We start from the raw sequence: 21502 nt of genomic DNA on the forward strand, positions 1-21502 counted from the left end.
GGAGGGAGGGGGAGGAAACGGGGCAGGAATTGGGTAAGGGGTAATTGGGTGATGTGTGCATGTCTGTCTCCACCATCTTTTATCCCATTAAGATGTATGACTACAATGCACCAATAAAACATTTTAAAAATGATAAAAATAATAAATTCCAGTAAGTGAAAAAAATATGGAACAAGCAAGGGCAGCTTTGAGGGCTATTCCAGTTGTAGTGAGAGCTGCTTTCCCGCCAGGACTTACGACCCAGCAAACAGGAGAATCACAACGCACACCTGTAAAGTCTAGGTACAAATGTGTCCCCTCTACACATAAATATATTTCTTTGGAGAAACATACTGGCTTGCTACTGGGCGTTGGTAGACACAGAACACCTTGTCAGGCACTATCTTAGCTCTTTTTGTGCTGTTATAACAGAATGCCACACACTGGGTAGTTTATAAAGAAAAAATGACTTCCTATAGTTATGGAGGTTGGGGAAGCCAGTATTAAGGGCTGGAATCTAGCAAAGGCCTTCGTGCACACCGTCCCAGGGTGGAGGGTAGAAGGGCGAGAAAGAGAGAGAGAGAGAGAGAGAGAGAGAGAGAGAGAGAGAGAGAGAGAGAGAAGACAAAAGACTGAAACCCCAGCCTCTGGCCCTTTCAACCTGACTCCTCCCATCCGATTTCAGCACTATTACCCTGGAGATGGAGTTTCTAACATGTGCTGTTTGAGGGATACAGTCAGACCACAGCAGAGCCCGAGCTCCCATCATGCACTGGGTGTTGTCTAACACCTAAATACTTAGGCATGTGCGGAAGAGATCTATGAACGAGTGAAAATAGTGCCTAAGAGACTGTGCTCAGCCAGGTCCAGAGAGTGCATGTAAATTGCATGTGCAGATATGGCCTGAACCCCTTCAATACCAGTCTCTACTTCCTTCACTACCCTTCCCCCGCTCATGTCTTTGGCCTTGTGGGGAGCTGCTTCCAAACGGGTGACTAAGAAAGGAAAAACCAGAGCTTGCTTTTGTCCAGTTGAGTCTGCAGAACATGCTGCTGAGAGTGGCTGGCTGCAGCATTAGAGTCTGCTCAGGGGCGACCCTGAAGGACCGTACAGGAGGAGGAGGACCCTCTGGGAGGAACTTTGTCCTTTGTGCCTGGAGGAGAAGGTGGTCAGGAGTGGGGTTCTCTATGGATTCAGGGAAGGACTGGCAAACAGCTGGGCTAGAGGGCTAGGAACTTAAAAGAGACAGGACTGATGACTGGTGACAAGAAGTTGAGGTCTGTGGGTGAACATCTCAGATGGGAAGAGACTGTGAAGACACCGGGGTCCAACTTGAAAGTCCCCCAAGGGCGTCAGCGCTGCAGAGGACTCTGAAGAATCAGTGGGTGGAGCCACAGGCTCCATGGATGTCAGTCAGACTCCAGCCCCGCCCAGCACTTCCTGGGTGGAGCTGTGAGGGCTGGAGGAGGGCTGGAGGTGGTGATGGGCTGAGGAGTGGCGCCTCAAGGATGTCCACATCTGAGCCCCACACGCTGTGGACTCACATGGCAAGAGGGGTGCTGCAGAGTGATTCAGTTAAGGCTCTTGAAGCAGAGACAGGACCCGCTTATTCAGATGGGCACAGAGTCACCACAAGGCTGCTTAGAGGGACGCACAGGGGGTCTGAGGACAGGAGGCAGAGGTCAGAGAGGAGAGAAAATGCTACGCCGCTGGCCTAGTAGGGAAGAGGGTGTGCTTTACACGCTGGAGAAGGCGCAGCCGCACTCTGCCCTGGAGCCTGCGGGAGGACCCGGCCTGCAGCCCCCTGCACTCTGACCCCGAGCTGCTGGAGAACAGCGTGTCCTGTCAGGCCGCTCGGTTGGTGGCAGTGTGTGACAGTAGCCACAGGACAGGAGCCCAGAGACCAGGCATGGGATTGCCCTTCCCTGCCCAGGGGGACTGACTTCTGCCACTGCCCATGGACAATTTCACCCAACCCTCAAGATGGCTTCGTCCACATAGACCTGGGGAGCACCTGGAGGCCAGGTGGATTCTGTCATATTGGAGGCATCCTTTGGGGTTTGGGGGGCATAGACTTGTGCAAGTGCCACAGACAGGTATTCAGGGCATGAATCTGCTCTCCCTGTGTGTGGTCTTACCAACACTGCCGTTCATGTACTCACATGAAGATTTATATAGCATCCTGTCTTTTATTTTTGGTACTGGAGGCTGAACCCAGGGCATTCTGCCTCTGAGCTGTACTCCCTGTCCTAATTTACATTTTATTTTGAAACAGGGTATCACTAAGTTGCTGAGGCTGGTCTTGAACCTGTGACCCTCCTGTTTCAGACTCCTAAGTACTAGGATGACAGGCTTGTACCACATCGAGCTGTTTTGTTCTGTTTGTTTGTTTATTTATTTACTGCTGCACTGTAGATAAAATGCAGGGATGCTTTACCACTGAGCTATAGTTCCAGCCCTTTTCAATCTTTATTTTGAAACAGGGTCCTGCTAAGTTGCCCAGGCTACTCTCCGACTCAGGACCCTCTGGTGTCTTCCTCTGAGTGGCTGGGATGACAGGCATGTCATGCCTACATCTGATCTAGAATTTTAACTCATCATTCGGTTCTTTGCTATACGTCTCCCATCTTCTCCCAGAAGAACTTCTCCAAAATACAGTGGATTCATTTGTGACCCTGAACTGTGATGCAGGGCAGTGATTGGCTGTCGTGAAGACTGGCTGGACAGAGAAGCCTGGGGTGACCCCGTGGGAGCGACGTGCTGGGAGAGGAGCCATCACTGGGGCAGAGGAGAGGACCCCTCCTGTGAGCAGTGGTCACCACCTGCAGCGGGAGCCCTGGCCTGGCCAGCCAGTGTGTTAGGCTGACATGTCAGCCTGGTTGTTTTCCCATCACCTCCTGTGAGGCCCTCAGAGTGGACGGATCCCAGGCGGCCCGGTGATCCCCACCCCCACTGTTCACACCCTGTGTAGCAAGTCTGTGACTTGTCCCTGCTGCGTGTGACAAAGGGGACGGCGTGGGTGTGGCTGGGTGTCCCTGACCATGGCGTCACCTGGCTCCAGGCTGCCTCTCTGCTGTGGTATTTTAGGAAGGAAAAAGCCATTAGGGAAGGCTCGTGGCTACACACTGCGGGGACCCCAGCAGGAAACCCACGTCCTCCGTCTAAACCCGAAGGGCCTGTGTCTGTCTGACCACCCGACTGAGCTTGGAGCTGGCTCCTGCCCAGTCGGGCCTCAGATGAGACCGCAGCCCAACACGCTCCTGGCCGCCCTGTGGGACCATAGGCCAAGAACCCAGTGACGCCGTGTCCAGAGCCCTGGCCCTCAGGAACTGGGCTGGTGACTGTGTCCTGTGTGAGGCTGCCGTGTGTGCCCTGCTGCTGTTACAGAGAAACGGGGTGCTGGCAGGCCCTTCCATCAAAGCCCTCACACACACTCAGGCGTCCCCATGTCTGCCTGTGCTCCCAGGAGCCCGACCCAGCCCGCCTGGGTGGATACCTGCCCTGCTCACAAGAACCCAGCACACCTGTAGGACTCCCTCTGCCGTCAGTCACAGGTGAGGGCACTGGGACCCAGAGAGGCTCCAGGTGCGCTGAGGGGCGCTCTCAGGGCAGCCCTGGGCCAGGGGGCTCTAGCAGGTGTATCTAGGGAACAAGCCCCGGTGCAGCACGCAGGACCCCTTCGCTTTCCCTGTGCGCAGAGAGTGGCGTTGGCTCGGCCCAGGCAGGGTGCCTTGTGCTTTGTGGCAGTGGGGACGATGCTGAAGTCCCCAGAGAAAGGAAGCCAACGCCTTCATGCTCTGGGAAGGCGCCTCTGTATCCCAGGCTTCCCGAGGCAGCCTGGCTCTGGGACCTGCCTCCTGCGAGCCAGAGATCTGCCTAGGGAATTCCAGCTTGAGGCTGAGCCAGGCCCACGCTCAGGCTCCGGGAGCTCTCCTTCCTTCAGTTCCTCCCCTCTCTCCTCTTCTCTGTCTCCCTGTTTCCCACAGACCCTCTGACATCTCCTGTGCTCGGGCCGAAGGGTGGCCAGACCCTGACAGTGTCCCTGCAATGGCGTTTCCCAGGCCACCTGGAGCCAGCCTGAGGTGGGATTTGGCCAGTGACCTTGACCCCAGGAGCCCTGAGGTGATCCCCCCTTGCAGCAAGGTGTGGGCCTGGCAGTGCTCCGCCACGGCGGGTACAGGTGCCCCAGGGACGGTGTCACCCGCTGCCGGCATCGGCTCTGCACAGACCTTACGGGATGCGGCTGTGGGAAGAAATTGAAGGCATTTTCTTGTCCTTTGAGATTTATTTCACCTGAAGGGGAAAGTTAGAGACTGTTGCTGGATACAATGAAACTGTTTGTACTGGAAAGAAATAGAGAATTTGTAAGTTCTCCAGGAAGAAAGCAGACCATTCTCTGTGTGTATCCCACTCTCTCTGTAGGCCCCGCAAGGATTCAGCATCTCCCATCTCAATAAAACAGAACTCGCCCAGGCCCCAGCTGAAGCAGAGGATGTCTGTGCCTTGTCTGATACAGCTGCCTGAGTTCACCATTATGTGTCTTTTATTTTTAGTTCCTTTTCTATGGGGTGTTAAGGATAGAACCCAGGGTCCTTTGCAAGCTAAGTACACAGTTACTCACAGAGCTTTTCTCTCTGACCTTCAAATACTCTGTATATAACTGGTTAAAGCGTTTACAACGTCCCTGGAGCACGGGAAAGAAAAAGCTTTCCTACCAAATAAGATCATGCACCCGTGAAAGCCATCCTCCACGTGGTACCAGGTCACGGGGACGTTGTGGTCCTCCAGGCGCTTTTTGTAGAGCAGAGCATCGTCTCGGAGGATGTCACACTCACAGCTCACCACAAAGGCCTCTGGGAGCTGAGCGAAGACCTCGTCTTCTCCTATGAGGGGCGCGTTCTCCACTGTCAGCAAGTCTCTGGTCTCCAGGTAGGCAGCCTTGTTGAAAGGTGCGGGGAACTTGGGCTGCTGGTCGTTGCTCCTGAACCTCTGGGGGATGTTGTCGTTGCCGAGCCATTTCTTGTGTTCATTCCAGAAATCCGGGGGGATGGCGGCACCTGTCAGTACAGCGTCTTGCCAGTAGTGGTCGATGGCTAGATACTGAAACACACACGTTATGAAGAAACTTTGAGTAAGGAAGGGGACGTTTTTGTTTTGTTGAAAAGACGGTAGCTGGCAGTTGATGGCCTGGACGATTGGATAGATCAGGGCCTGAGCCCGGATCCTGGGGAGGTCCGGTGTTTCTACCACGCGCTGGGCGACTAGGGCCGCGATTCCTCCTCCGAGGCTTTCTCCACAGACCACGACCCGGGAGGGGTCCACCCCGTAGGCTTGCACAGTCTTCAGGAAGTGGACAGCAGCGTTCCAACAATCCATAAAGATGACAGGGTGATGGTACTTAGGAAGCTTGCGGTACCTAAGAGGAAGGGGGCACAGAGCACATGGTGAGCACAAGTGTAGCTGAATGCCCTGTGATCACATCTTACCCCTTGCCTCTTTGATGACTGTACCCGATCACATCTTTAGGTTGATCCTAAAAAATAAGGATGGTCGTTCTCATTTTTTCCCCTTATGTGGGTCTGATGAATCTGTCCAGGGTCAGGGCAGTCAGGATTCTTGATTCCAGACCCACTCTTTGATCCCCATAGATGAGCTGATTCCACACCAGGCTGTGCAAAGTGTAAGCTCTTGGCTTTGGGAGCAGGACACCCAGCGATGACAGAAAAAAGCTGGTAGAAAGGACTGTGAGTCCCACTGCTTGTCATATGGAGAAATGAGGAACGCTAAAGGCTGAAGTCTAAGGGAACTTGAGAGCTCAATGTCCTGCTCCTAAAGCCTGCCCAACTGCTCTCTCAGGATGCGCCTAAAGGCCTGGCACATCAAGACGTCTCCAAGGAATGAGCCCAAGGAGGAGAACAGAGCCTTTCAGACCTGGCTCGGAAGAGAGGATGCTGTGCACAGTTGCAGAAGGGACCAGAGTTATCCACAGTTTCCACCTGGACCAGCATCTGGGGTGCAGCCTAGCAACCACCACTCCAAGTGCCAACCCCTCAGCTCCCTATCCCCCTTACTACCTCCCCACCAGGGCGACAGGTGCATGTGCCTCCAGCGTCCTTTTTAGCCTGCCTTCGGTCACATCTCTTTTTATTGCAAAAAACTGCTGCCATGACTTGAATTGTCTCTCCATCGGGAAGTAAGTCCTTGCCCACTGAAAGTTATACTTTCAGGCAAAAAAAAAAAAATTAATGGTACTGGAGATAGAATGCAGGGCCATTCTACTTCTGAGCTATACCCTCGGCTCTTTTTATTTTGATATGGGGTCTTCTTGCTAGGTCACTGAGACTCTCGCTAAGTTGCTGAGGCTGGTCTCGAACCTGTGATCCTTCTGTCTCAGCCTCCCAAGTACTGGGATCACAGCCGCGCACCACCACGCCTGGCTAGTATGTGCTTTCAATGACGAAAATCCCTGACCTGCTGGAAAGAGGCAGAAACATTGCCCAGGCTTCTAGAAATCTGGTTTTGATCCCTGTAATAGATGGAATGTTCGTGTCTTTCCCAAGTTCACATGCTGTGGCTAGGTCACGAGACAAGCTGCTTTGGTGGGCCACATGCTCCCACCCTGCTGTGTCCTCAGCAAGGGGTCCAGCCAATCACGGGCGGAGACCTCTTAAACTGTGGGCTGGGACGAACCTTTGTTTTGGTAAAGTGATGATCTAAGGTACTTGTAGCGGCACAAGGAAGATTAGCACAGTAAGCCGCTCCATAGACGGTAATTTCAGAGCTGCTGCATGACTAAAAAACCCAGCAGAGATGAAGACTTTGAAGACCCAGTCGAGAGAGACATCTTCTCCAGGAACTTGGGTGGGAAGTCCCATATGTGCAATGATAAAAAACTACGCCGGGCGTGGTGACGCACGCTTGTAATCCCTGCGCTTGGGAGGCGGAGACAGGAGGATCGTGCAGGTTCGGAGCCAGCCGCGCTGGCATAAGAGACCCTGTTTCAAATATATATATATATATATATATATATATATATATATATATATATATATATATAAAATAGGTCTGGGAGTGTAGCCCGGCGGTAGAAGGGCTTCCAGGAACCCCAGTACCACCAAAAAAAAAAAAAAAAGAATTTATTTGCCGGGCGTGGTGGCACACGCTTGTAATCCCCGCACTTGGGAGGCAGAGACAGGAGGATCACACAGGTTCGAAGCCAGCCGCGTGCGCTGGCTTAGGAGACCCTGTTTCAAAATAAAAATGTAAAAATAGGTCTGGGAGTGTAGCCTGGAGGTAGAAGGGCTTCCAGGAACCCCAGTACCACCAAAAAAACAAAAACAAAAACAAAAACAAAAACAAAACTAGGGAACATGGAGTCCCTAGACATCTCCCCTTGTCTTGGTCAGGGCATCTTCGCCCACTCCAGCCCCCTGGAACCCGAAGCCCCTCCTGGGGGTGAGAAACTCCACCAGCCACAACATCAGAGCTGCTGCAGCCCAGGGCTGGGTCTCCCCTGGTGTCTGGAGCAGTGATGCTCTGAGTATGTCCTAGGAGACACCACCCTCATGCTCATCACCCTCCTAGGCTTCCTGGAAAGGCACCTGCCCCATCTCTAAGGCCTTTAGAGGTTTGGATCTAAGGGAGGAAGTCCAGACACCGCGGGAGCCCAGTTGGACACAGACTGCGGACACTGAAAAGATGTCACCCTCCTTGGCCTCAGCAGAGAGGACCAGGGATGCTGAGCAACTGGCCCCCGTCACACAGCCTCCCTGTCTACCTAGCCTGGGGGATGCCAGGGCTCAAGGGGTCTGCTGTGGAGGCCGAACCTCAGAGGACCGTTTTAACTTCTCTCACCTGTGCCCCACTGACCCGATGTCTTGGAGAAGGAACCTACATCCTACTGTATAGCCCCAACTGTCCCTCCATCCATTCTAAGGCCCCCTTAATTTCCAAAGGCCTTGGTCGTGTTGTAGCCGTGGGCAGGTAGACAGGAAGGTAGTCAGGGAGGCAGCTGCTTTAATAATGCAGCAGGCACCTGCAGAACCATGACCCCAGCCATGGCCAGGACCTTGACTGTGGCCTTTGGCCAACCCGGACTACCCCACCACCTCCCCGCAGCTCGGTGCGGCCCCAATTGAGACAGGAGAAGCGTGAATCCTGTGCACACTCCCCTCACCCCCTGGTCCCTTGTCTTTCCTTTGTGTACTGTCTTATTGGGTCTCTAGTTCCAGAAGGTATTCTTTTGATTTTACTTATTTTTAAGTTCATTTTAAGTATCTGGCTTTATGTAATGTTTGAAATTTTTCAGCTAGGCGTGGTGGCGCACACTTATAATCCCAGAATTTAGGAGGCTGAGACAAGAGGATCATGGTTTACAGACAGCCTCAGCTACTTAGTGAGACCCTCTGCAACTCAGTGAGACCCTGCTTCAGAATAAAGAATAAAAAATAGGGATGGGGGTGTAGCTTGGAGGTAGAATGCCCCTGGGTTCCATCCTCAGTCACACACACACACACACACACACACACACACACACACACACTATTTTCACTTAGCTTTGCACCACGAAGGTGCGTTCACCCCATGGGCATCTTCTAGTTCACTGGTTCGATGGCTGTGTTGTACTCCTAGCAGCCCTGTGGTGCGGGATTGGGCCGCCCTAGCCCGCTGTCCTGACACTCCCTGTCTTGGGACCTTCGAGGCGCTGGCAGCTTGGGTCATGCTGCGAGCTGATGGGCTCTGGGGCCTCTGGGCCAAGGCCTCAGTCTCTGGTCTAATTAGCGAGGACCCCCTATGTCCCCACCACAGAAAAGCCACGATCTGTCCCGTGCAACTCACCCCACCGCCAGCAACACAGAATCCGTCTCCCGGGCCAGGAAGCTGCACAGGGTGTGGTGGCAATCTGCAGAGGAGACAGGGCCACCAGACTTGAGGGTCCACACTCCCACGGCTGCCAGGGGGGGCTGCCGCTGCGCCTCTCAGCGCCTCTTCCTGCCCCTCTGGGCGACTCTGGCCAGCTCTCCCCGGACTAAGCCAGGCATCGCCCCCCACTCTCCTTAATGACGGCTTCTGGGGACCTTGGCCCTGAACCTTCTGCAATGGTTAACTTTTACAGTGGGGGAAACTGAGGCAAGGAAGAAATGGGGTTTTGAAATAGACAAAGCCAAAATTAAGAAAGATAGTGCAGCCCCCAGCCTCAGCCCCGCTGTACATAGGGTCACTGGGGAGCACCGGAGAAGTCCTGCCGCCTGGGAGCCAAGACACTCTGCCCGGGGAGGGCGAGGCTTCCTGCCGAGTGAGGGAAGGTCCCGGTGGAGACCGGCCAGCCTCGTGGGCGTCCTGCCCACCGTCCAGCGCCACTGCCTGCTCTGCCCCGGCGCTCCTTCCCACTCCAGCGCCTCCTGGGGCTCCTGTTTCAGGACTCTGCACCTGTGCCCCACCACTCACATCTCCCAGGCCCTGGACAGGGATGGACAAGTGTCCCCTCTGTGCTGGCACCAGGCCAAGGCCACTGGGCACTCTGTCTCCAGAGGCTGATGTTTTTTTTTTTTTGTTTTTGGTGGTACTGGGGTTCCTGGAAGCCCTTCTATCTCCAGGCTACACTCCCAGACCTATTTTTACATTTTTATTTGGAAACAGGGTCTCCTAAGCCAGCGCGCGCGGCTAGCTTCGAACCTGCGCGATCCTCCTGTCTCTGCCTCCCAAACGCGGGGATTACAAGCGTGCGCCACCACGCCCGGCATGGCTGATGTTTTAAAGAAGTCCAATGTAACGTCAAACAGGCCGTGATGAACAAAATAATAAAACTTTAAAGAGGCCCCAACTGCGCGGCCGCACGTCACCCAGCCCTGGTGGCTGCTGCCTTCAAATGTACTTCTAGGCCTTGTTCAGTATGTATTTTTGCATTCATATTTTCTTTTAAAATGCTGCAGCCGGGTGAGGTGGCGCACACTTGTAATCCCAGCGCTTGGGAGGCTGAGACAGGAGGATGGCAAGTTTGCAGCCAGCCTCAGCTACTTAGTGAGGACCTCTGCAACTCAGTGAGACCCTATTTCAAAATAACGAATAAAAAATAGGGCTGGGGCATCGCTTGGAGGTAGAATGCTCCGGGGTTCAACCCCCGGTACCACAATCAATCAGTCAATCAATCAATCAATCAATCAATCGATCAATGCTGCATGGAATCAGTGTCCCTTGTCAGGATGACGGGGTACTTGGCCCCACTTGTGTCTGGGGCTCCCGCCTCCCCTAGGTCCCCGCTGGCTCACGTTCTTCCTGGCTCTGGAGCCCAGCTCGGTCCCTCCCTCGGTCCCGTGCCATCTTGTCTGGTGGGAGGACTGAACTTCCACTGTGACCCTGAGTCACGCGATGCCACCCCTGGGTCCTCAGATCTGAGAGCACCTGTCGTGGTGTCCTCCTCGTCTGCCCGGCAGGCCCAGGGCACGGGCTCTGGCTGTCTAGTCTCCACTGCTCCCTCGTCCCCGACACCAAGCAGGCGCTCAGCAAATGCGTGCTCAGCCTTCCCTGGCTTTACCTCTGCAAGTGACATTATCTCAGCCTCCGCAGACGACTCGGGGCGTGGGGCTCCCAGGATTCCGACGGGGGAGAGTGCCCCTGGACAAGGAGGGAGATGGGCCTAGTTAACCTCCTGAGGAGGCCAAGGTAAGGCCATGGGGGTAGGACGGCCATCGTTAGTGCCACCAGCAGGGGGCAGTACGCACACCTTGTCTCTGCTGGGGTCTTTGGCCAGGCTGCCTTTGGCAGGTGGGCACATTTGACTTGCAGGCATGTATCAGTCCATCCATCCATCCATCCATTTGCCAACCCATCCTTTCATGAAATTATTAACTCATCTATCCATCTGTTCATTCATTCATTCAAAGAATAAAAAGAACAGGGCTGGCACTGGGGATCCAGCCACCAAGACAAGAGAGATTTCCCTCCTCTCTCTTTGTGGAGCCAGACACTAAGCCAACAGGAAACACACGGTGGGGCAAGATACGCTCCGATCGTGACGAGTGCCACAAAGACATCTGCCCAGGGAGATGCCAGGGATGGAGAGAAGGCCCCGGTGTCAGATGGAGATGAGACCAGAGCCAGCTGCAGAGCGGGCAGGGAGAGGTCTTTAGGTAAGACACGGGGGGAGGCTGCTGGGGAGGTCCATCGGAGCCGAGGCTGGGTGAACAAGGGAGCCAACCGTGCACAGGCAGGGTATGGAGAAGTTTTTTTTGGGTCAGAACAATCAGCAGGTGCAGGAGATGAGGAGGGCGGAGCCTGGTCTGGGCCACACAGCACTGCCATGGGGCTGCTGCAGAGAGAGCAGGAGCTGCAGGTGACCTTGGCGGGAGGGGACAGGTCACAGGCCCGGCCACCCCAGGGCCTTGAGATGCAGGGGAGGAGCCTGGGTCTCTTGGAGGGGCCCAGGACAGGTTGAAATGGGAAGAGACCAACTCTGACCTGTATGTTCTCCCTGTGGAGGGAGAGGACTAGGCCAAGGGCTGAGCAAGGGGCTCAGCTGCCAGGGCGTGGGGGGCAGTGGGGGCAGGAGACGATGGAAGGACCAGGGCGTCCTATAGAGCTGAGGGAAATGCATGGGTTGGGACCATCGTGACAGGATGGACTGGTGACTATGGTGGGGCAGAGGTGACACCCAGAGCCCTGACCCTCCGGTTTTGATGCCCCAGCCCCCCTAGACCAAGACTATTACAGAACACATTGTCCATGGTGGCACCGACCCCATGCATTCACTGAGCCCCAGCCCTGTGCCTGGGCTTCCAGAACCATCTCCAGGGCCTGGCTTTCTGGACTCACTCCCCAGCGGTTCTCAGGAGGCGTGGGCCAGGCTCTGCGTGTATCAGGGTACTGCCCCTGCCACGCCACAGGGGGCTCCTTACCCAGGCCCCCAAACATCCCGGCCCCTCCGTGGTAAAAGATGATGCCTCTCCGGGCCCTGCAGGACTTGGTCTTGGGCTGGAACAGCCTCACGGGGATGGTCCCAAAGCGCAGGTCCGTCACCACCACGCCGGGGTTCCGCTTGACCATGATTCTGTCTTGCACGAAACTGAAAAAGTCCGGCATGGAGCAAATCCTCAGCTTCTCAAGTAATTTGCCCTGTTGGAGAAGGGTAAGAAGAGAGAGTCCCGTTAGGTTGGCTGTGTGTAGGGCTCCTCCATTCCCATCACCTGAAGGCAGAGCATTTCTCGAGCCTTGTTCAGGAGGTTGACAAGCTGTGTCTCCACATTCCTCCCCCAGCCCCGGGCCCTGCACACGACCGGTGCCCACCCGTGTCTGTGGGATGAAAGGACAGTTTCATCTTCCTCCGCTAAGGGCTAGGCAATCATCAAGAATGCAAAGTAGAATACAAGCAGCTCATTCTGCTGCCTGGCTCAGCTCAGAACTGGGCGTGACCTTCACCTTTGGCCATGCGGTCCCCTCTCACTTGGGGAAATGACAATAACCTTAGAAGATCCTCGGGGCCCTGCAGGCTTCCCAACCCACAGCCTCCCGGCGCCATCTTTGTGCCCCACCCTGCTGGCTCTGTCCCAGCCACCCTGGCCCACTGGCCCTCCTGCAGGCTCACCTGCCCTCTGGGCCTTTTGCTCTTCCTCCAAGATGCTGCCTGCCTCCTGCCTCCCCTCCTCTACCTGCTGGCTCCAGTATCATCTCTCAGGGAGGCCGAGGTGCCCACCTTCCTCCTAGGAAAGCATCCGCAGTCCCTCCCCAAAGATGCTCCTGTCCAGCGCACTGTCTTTTTAAGAGGATGCGGAGAGCACTAAAGGTTGTCCATCTCCTCACATTGGAAGGGGGCGTGGCAGGAGAGACTTTCTTCTTCCCATGCACCTCTGTGTTCTGCGAGCCCTATGGGCTGTGCCAGAGGAGGCCTCCAGGCTCCTGCGTAGCCCGGGGTGAGCGTCTGCTTCTCCATGATCATATTCTAAAAACTCTGTGAGGGAGGGCTGCACATGGCACTGACTGGTTCAGGGTCTGGCCTCTTTGACTTTATTGGAAAATTCTGGAAAAGGGGCCCATTTTATTATTTATTTATTTATTGTGGGTTTGGGGATGGAACCCAGAGGCATTTGACCTCTGAGCTACACCCCCTGCCCAATTTTTTATTCTTTATTTTGAAACAGGGTCTCACTGAGTTGCAGAGGGCCTCACCAAGTAGCTGAGGCTGTCCGCGAACCGCGATCCTCCCGTCTCAGCCTCCCAAATGCTGGGATTATAAGCATGTGCCACCACGTCTGGCTCTAAAATTATATTAAAAAATAATTAAGTAGATGAAAACAGATGATGTAGTCAACTCAGATAGGCTTCTGAAGCAAAATGGTTGCAAAAGCCAGGTGTGGTGGCACATACTTATAATCCCAGCATTTGGGAGGCTGAGACTGGAGGATCGGAGTTCATGGACAGTCTCAGCTACTTAGCGAGGCCCCTCACAACTCAGTGAGACCCTATTTCAAAAAATATTAAGATTAAAAAAATAGGACTGGGGGTGTAGCTCAGAGGTAGACTGCCCCTGGGTTCCATCCCCAGTACCTCAAAAGAAAAAAAAAAAGGCTGTAAACCTGAGAAAGGATCTTCAGACAGGTCAGAAAGTCAAAAGCAAAAAGGAATCGGTTCCAGCTTAGGGGAGTCAGATAGGGTTTATCAAAGACAGAATTAAAAAAACAAAAACTAAACTGGGCTGCGTATGGTGGTGCATGCCTGTAATTCCAGTACTTGGGAGGCCGAGACTGGAGGATCACAGGTCCGAGGATCACAGCATTGGAAATATAGTGAAATAAAAGATAAAGGCCGGGCGTGGTGGGCACGCCTGTCATCCCCGCGCTTGGGAGGTGGAGACAGGAGGATCGCGCAGGTTCGAAGTCAGCCGCTCTGGCTTAGGAGACCCTGTTTACAAATAAAAAGTATAAAATAGGTCTGGGAGTGTAGTCTGGAGGTAGAAGGGTTTCCAGGAACCCAAGTACCACCAAAATAAATAAATAAATAAACAAACAAATAAATAAATAAATAAAGTAAAAAGAGCTATGGTGCGTTTACCTCAGAAGTAGACTGCCCCTGAGTTTAGTCCCCTGTTCGAATAAACACAAACAAAACTCAAAAGAGGAACCTCCTTTGCGAGTGGATGAAGGGGAACCCTGAGTTTCAGAGAGGTTAGTAGACCTCTTCAGAGTCACCCAGCCAGTTCCTGGCAGAGGAGGTTTGGCCGGCTGCCAGGGCAACCGCTCTGACCACCCAGGACCCGCCGCTTTCGTGTCAAGACTCGAATGCAGCAATGAACAGCTATTGAAACGTGTTTCTCCTTCTGTGGCCGGGCTGGCACCCTGTCTTCTCCCTCAGATGGGATGTTTGGGCTCCTTTATTCCTCCCTGAAAAATTTTGTGAGATATCACCCACTGCCTGGAGCAAGAATTCAGGCAGTGACAACTGATTGCACAGCAGACATTTATGACGTTTTATTTCCTTTCTGTGACCAAGTTCCCAGATGTGCATCAGTCCCAGCCCTGCCATTTTTTTTTTCCTGACAAACAAGCACACTCAAAAGACTTTAAGGAGCTGAGTACGGCAGCACATGCATGCAACCCCAGCACCTGGGAGGCTGAGGCAGGAAGGTCGCAGGTTCGAGGCCAGGCTCAGCAACTTAGTGAGACTCTCAACAACTTAGTGAGAACCTGTTTCCAAATAAATAAATAAATAAATAAATAAATAAATAAATAAATAAATAAATAGGTTGGAGATGTAGCTCAAAGGTAGAATGCCTCTGGGTTCAAACCCCAGTATCTACACTGTGCCACCTCTGACCCTTCAGAGCAGGATGTGACTGAACACGGGTCCTCCTTTCTTCTACTTTGGGATAAAGGACAGTGTAGCAATCTTCCATGGTTTATGTGCCGCAGCCAGACTACCTGGGTTCAAACCCTGGTTCTAAAGAAATCTCACCAGCTGATGACCTTTGGAAAGTTTATCTGCTGAGAGTAGAAAATAATATTTTGCCAGACTCATGGGGCCAAATGAGACAAGCTATGCAGGAACTATCGTAGAGGATCAGCGTGTGCCACTCCCAAATATGTCCCTCGGGTACAAAAATTACCTTGCGTTAAAGACAATTCAGAAAAGTGGATTTCAGAAAGCTCTCTGTCTCCCCCCGATTTGTCTAAAAGCAAAAGAAAAAATAATAAATTTCCCTTTGAGAAGGTGTCCCCTGAGCTTACTGAGACCAGGAAGGGAAGAACAAGATAATTCTAGACTTATGTCATACAGTACGTACGGCTGGGATTCTATATAATGAATATGTCTAACAAGCTTTCTCTTTCATAATTTCCCTCACTTATTTCCTCCCAGTTTGCCACCCCCAAAAGCCAATTTTCCCTGTCTTCTCACTTTGCTGTGATTTTATTACTCTTTGTCAAAATGGTATATATAAACTCTCAGGCCTACCTGTCCCTTGAGGGTTTCCACTTATTTTCAAAAAGTCCCCCTGTGCCACATAAAAACTATTCATGGCAAATGAGATCCGTCTCCAGTGCACCTGTCTTTGGTCTGTTTAATTTTCAGGGCCCCAGAACAGAACCTAAGAGGGCAGAAAAAAACCCTTTGGTCTTCTCCAGTACCCTGAGAGACAACATGACAGCCACACTCAAAGCCAGGGCTGGTTCTGACCGCCCGCAACAGACCGACAACCACAAGCCCCTAGTACACAGCAGCAGGTGGGGCAGTCACTCACTCCGCTGAAGGCTCTCTTCTTACTGGAACAAGAGGACTTGCCTTCCGCAGTCGGGCATGGACCTACGGACTTGTGCTGCCCCACCCAGGCAGGGGCAGCGGGTGCTCCTCCTCCCCCGATTTCTACCGTAGAAAATCCCAGATTCTTTCTCATCAGAAACCTGCTCCACACACTCTTCATTGCTGACCGTCCCCTGCCCAGCAAGTAAAATGACCGGACATCAGGGCTCATGTGATAGCTACTCTGCTAGCCATTGACTTCCTTTTTTATTTTTGATACTGAGGATTAAACCTATCCGCATTCTATCCCCAAGCGTCACTCCAACCCTTTTTTTTTTTTTTATTTTAAAACAGGGTCTTGCTAAGTTGCCGAGGCTGGCCTCGGACCTGCCACCCTCCTGTCTCAGCTTCCCAAGTCCGGGGATTGCAGGTGTGCGCCACGGCAACCCCCTCACTGACTCGCTTTCATAAGGGTGCAACTGCGCAGGTCACGCTCCTGCAGATCCATGAACACTAGCCAGAATGGTTGGGCCATGGAGCTTGTGTCACCCCCAGAGGAAAGGGGCGGGGGCGTAAAGGGCATGAAATGTCCTCTTCTTGTTCCCAAACACCAACCAGGTCAAGGGAACAAGGAAAGCGAGCCTGGGCTGGGATGTCCAGATGCATATCGTCTTCAAGGACATGGCTTTCTGTCCTGCACACTGGGAGCCAGGGCAGGCCGGTGCTATCTGGAGGAAGCTACTTTCCCGCACACGTGCCAGGACGGCTGCCCCTTGGGATGCTGGTCACACGAGCAAAACAAGTGTCGGAGGCCGATGACGTACGGCCCTGCAGCCTCGCACGTGAATCCCGTCTGTGAGCGGGGACATGAGCAGACTGAGGGCACCGTGGAGGGGACGTGTGCCGCTTGTCCAGTCTGAACAGGATGCCATAAAGGAGAGGAGGTGAGGCTTGGGAAGGCATCAGGAGGGACGAGGTGCCACCTGGCAGCCTGTCGCCACTGGTCTCTTCTCGGAGCTGGCATCTCTTGTAAGCTTTCGCCATTACACCCCACGTCTTCCGTGCTGTCTCCAAGCATTTTCTGTGACCTCTCTGCAACTGACCCACTGGCCCTGGCACAGGTGGACTCTGTGTGACTATTGGCAAACCTGGCAGGAGGCTAAAGAATGCCCTGTGGTGAGTGCTGAGACGATGGAGGTTGAGAAGGGGAAAAGAGAGGGAGAGAAATGGAGATGGAAATGGAGATGGAGATGGAGATGGAGGGAGAGAGAGAGAGAGAGAGAGAGAGAGAGAGAGAGAGAGAGAGAGAGAGCGCACTTATTATGGATGTGCGAGCACCACCTTGTGAGTTATGTGAGTATGATAATCCCATTAAACTCCCAAAGACTAGGAGAAATACACTTGGAGGAGAAGGAGGAGGAGGAGGAGGAGAGGAGGGGGGAAGAAGGAGGAGGAGGAGGAAGAGGAGGAAGAGAAGTAAAATAAGGAGGAGGAAGAGGAGGAGGGCAGCAGCTGCAGGCAGTGGTGGCCAGGGAGGCAGAGCTGCAGGCAGAAGCCCGAGTTAAGCAATTTTACAGGAGTTAAAACTGACATGAAACACTTTTTTTTTTTTTTTTTTCGGGTCTGGGTTGGAACCCAGGGACATTTGACCTCCGAGCTACACCCCCTGTCCTGTTTTCTATTTTTTATTTTGAAACAGGGTCTCACTAAGTTGCGGAGGGCCTCACTAAGTAGCTGAGGCTGTCCGCGAACCGCGATCCTCCGGTCTCAGCCTCCCGAATGCTGGGATTACACGCGTGCGCCACCAGCATGAAACACTTTTAACTCAGGCAGGGACTACTGAGCAATTACTTGTTTGCGTGAAAAGCGCTGATGAAAGTTTGAAGCCCCAGCCTGCTGCTGTGCTAAACTGAAAGGTAGATGTTGAGCTGGGCATGGAGGGGCATGCCTGTGACCCTATACTTGGAAGGCTGAGATGGGAGGATCACAGGTTCAGGGCCGGACTCAGCAACTTAGTGAGATTGTTTCAAAATAAAAAATAAAAAGAAAAGCCGGGCGTGGTGGCGCACGCTTGTAATCCCCGCGCTTGGGAGGCAGAGACAGGAGGATCGCGCAGGTTCGAAGCCAGCCGTGCTGGCTTAAGAAACCCTGTTTCCAAAAATAAATAAATAAATAAATAAATAAATAAATAAATAAATAAATAAATAAATATAGGTCTGGGAGTGTAGCCTGGAGGTAGAAGGGCTTCCAGGAAGCACAGTACCATCACCACCAAAAAAGAAAAAGAATAAAAATAGAATAAATAAATAAAAATTAAAAAGAGGCTGAGGTGTAGCTTGGAGGTAAAATGTTCCTGGGTTCTATTATCAGTACTAAAAAGAAAAAGAATAGACTTGTACCCCAGAAATGGGACTCCTGTGAACCCAGCATCTTGGAAAGAGAAGGGAAACCGGGGTGAGCCACCGGAGATGCCAGTGTGAGGGGCCAGACCAGTCACACCCGAGAAGGTAGAAATGGATGGGCCACATCTGGTGGGAGTGGAGGCTGGGAATCTGCCCCCTACTGTGGCACATGCATACCTCCAGGAGAGATTATGCTGTGCCACATCAGTAACCGGGAGAACGAATTTAGGCAGAAAGCCAAGAAAACACAGCAAGATGGTTGTTGTTGTGGCTTTGGGAGATGGATGCTAAGGGAAGTGAAGTGTGTAACATCCCCTCCACCATCACACCTCTGTCCCTGCTGCATCATCGATATGCAGCTCTTACCAAGAACTGGGCCATCCCTTTATGGCCCTGGCTGGTAGTTGCTTATTAAAATGCTGGGCCTGAAGCCGGGCGTGGTGGCGCACGCTTGTAATCCCCGTGCTTGGGAGGCTGAGACAGGAGGATCGCACGGGTTCAAAGCCAGCCTCAGCTACTTAGTGAGGCTCTCAGCAACTTAGTGAGACCCTGTTTCCAAATAAAATAGAAAATAGGTCTGGGAGTATAGCCCAGAGGTAGAACGCCTCTGGGTTCCACCCCCAGTACCACCAAAATAAATAAACAAATATATAAAAATAAAAAAAAATAAAATACTGGGCCTGATATGGGGCTGTTACCCATGATGCCCCCAAGTTGGCGATCCACGGAAGAACTCTTTAAGGGAGTTAGGGAGCCCAACATGGCGGCACATGCCTGTAATCCCAACAGTTGGGAGGCTAAGACAGGAGGATCACAGGTCCAGCTCTGGCAACTTAGTGAGACTCTCAGAGACCTAGTGAGACAGTGTTTAAAAACAAAAAAGAAAAATGGCTGGAGGTGTGGCTCAGAGGAAGTATGCCCCTGTGTTCGATCCCCAGCACCAAGATTAAAAAGAGGGGAAGAAGTTAGGGGTGACGCAGGCTGTTTATGCAATAGACCACACGGTTATGGCAGTCCTGATTATGCACATTCGCAGCGGATGGAAGGACGCCCCTGTCCACGTGGCTGCATCCTGAGCCCGTTAGTGGAGAGCCTTCCTGCCTCTCTGGCAGCTCGCATCACAGGCCATACGGGGGAAGCTGAAAAGACTAGAGAAAAAGGAATATGGAGTGTGAGTCAGAAGACAGAAGAGAGAGAGAGGACCAGGAAAGCACGAGGGGCCTGACAAGGAGGGCCAGGGATGCTTAGCTTCGCGTGGTAAGGACAGCAATGGACTTCCAACGCCCTTCCCATGGGCCTTTGCGTAACCCAACATTTTGTCACCAGGTGGCCGTGCAGCTCCGGCCTGGTGGACGAACCTGAACAGTATTGAGGTTTCGTACTGTCGACAGTGGGAGGCTAACTTCCGAGTCTTTCCCCCCCTGGAGGACGCAGCTCACGCGGTGGGGGTGAATCCCCCAGAGAGAGGCTGGGCCATCAGCTCCTCCAAATGCAAGGGCTGGGGCCGCCTGCCAAGCACTTGGGGATATACGGCTGTGCGCGGCTGTCGTACACTAAGTCCCAAGTGTCCCTACTCCCAAACACCTGCAGACCTCTTTGGAAGTGTCGAGATACTGAAATTCCTCCGTCCTGAGCACAGACGCTGCGTGTGGCGACACACACCTGTGATCCCAGCACTTGAGAGGCTGACACGGGGGAGGATTGAAGGTTCAAGGTCAGCCTCAGCAACTTAGTGAGACCCTGTTTCAAAATAAAAACAAAAGAAAACAAAACACAGGGCCGAGGGAGTGGCTCAGAGGTAGAATGTCCCTGAGTTCAATCTCAGTACCAAAACAAAAAGAAAAACAAAAACAAACAACAACAACAAAACCAACCCCCCCCCCACAAAAATCTATAAAAACAAAACCCAAACAACAACAAAAAATTGTGTGCCTTAGTAAAAAGAAAATCCTGGTGTGACCGGGAACTTGAGCATCTCAAAGCCTTTACTCAAGCCCAAAATAATTAATAATGACAGATCAATTACAAGCCTTGGGCATATGAGCCCAAGAACAGCCCTACGAATTGGATGTTTCTAGCCACTCTGGTGGGTTTGAATGTGTGCTGTGGCAACGAGGCAATAAATCACTCCCTTGGGCCTTGGTGACAGCTAGGGGGCAGAGACATGGAAAGATATTCGGGAGCGATTGGCACACTTGGAATTGACGGTGTCAGCTGGTGGCACGCAGCCACGCCTCTTTGCCCGGCGATCGAGCTGTGCCGGCTGAAGATGTGCCTGCCTGGCTACGTAGGAAGACAGGACAGAGGGCAGGCAGTTTTTTGGGCAAAGCAGCAGGGGCTCCTGCCATGATACTCGGACATTGTACGTGTCTACGGTCCTTTCTGTGCCTGCTCCCTGAGGCGACTGTGGCGATGCCCGGGGTGATGGGGGGATAGTTCGAGGAACTGTACAACACCGACAGGTCGACATTGTTAGCACTTTACCCCTATTTCTTTTCTTTTTCCAAGATTAAAATTGTTTATTTTTTTGGTGCCTTGAAGTCTCACATCATAATGAAGTCCAGAATGGTAGATATATGACTAAAAAACAAAACCCAAACAAAAACAAACGATTGTGTGACTAAATAAAGAGGAAATCCTGGCGGGACTGAGAACTCGAGCGTCTCAAAGTCTTTTATCAAGCCAAATAAATAATAATGGATCGATTACAAGCCTTGGGCCTATTAACCCAAGCTGATACGGAGAGCTTGGTGAGATTTTCCCCAGCTCCCTCTCCACTCCCTCCCCTTCCAGGTGTGTGATATTCAACTTGCCTTGCCCCCATTAAAGGCTGAAAAATTAAAAGGCAGACCAGCACGCTGGACTGCTACGGACACGTAAAGAAGGAACCCACATGCGGCCTTCAAGCCACAAGCCAGGCATGGTGGCGCATGCTTGTAATCTCAGTACTTGGGGGCCAAGACAGGAGTTCGAGACCAACCTCAGCAACGTAGCACGACTCTCAGAATCCTAGCGAGACCCTGTTTCAAGACAAGAAAAGGGAGGGGTGGGGGTATAGCTTGGAGGCAGAACACCCCTGGGTTCAATTCCCAGTACCATCCCCATCCACATATGCTGTGTACGGCAACCTGTACAGACATAAGTAAAGACAAAGAAACACTCCCTACTGGCCACTTGGTGAATGCATGGGCTGGGATTCTGGATACATGTTGGCATTTCCACTGACCTTGAAACCCAGCGAGAGCAGGCAGGACTAACTGCATGAAGGAATCGCCTGCTAAAATAGCAATTGTATGTGAGAGCCAGGGCCTTCACAGTGTGGACCCAGGGATTGCGCACGGTACGACGTCAGGACCATCACGGTACTGAGGCTGTGGTTGCAGCACACACTCAGC

The 21502-nt window shown here is 52.7% G+C and overlaps 1 protein-coding gene across 1 annotated transcript; it reads right to left on the reverse strand.

Annotated features, from left to right (window-relative positions):
* Positions 1-4620: 4620 nt before the first annotated feature.
* Positions 4621-16240, reverse strand: LOC308259952 (arylacetamide deacetylase-like 4; the record flags this gene model as incomplete). The annotated part of the gene is made up of 5 exons (XM_080691292.1): positions 4621-5395; positions 8818-8881; positions 11874-12090; positions 12162-12240; positions 16161-16240. 5 exons carry the CDS (start codon positions 16238-16240, stop codon positions 4621-4623), a joined length of 1215 nt encoding a protein of 404 aa, XP_080547418.1.
* Positions 16241-21502: the final 5262 nt, after the last annotated feature.

The sequence above is a fragment of the Muscardinus avellanarius genome (genome assembly GCF_963383645.1).
Source record: "Muscardinus avellanarius genome assembly, chromosome: 3".
NCBI lineage: Eukaryota > Metazoa > Chordata > Mammalia > Rodentia > Gliridae > Muscardinus > Muscardinus avellanarius.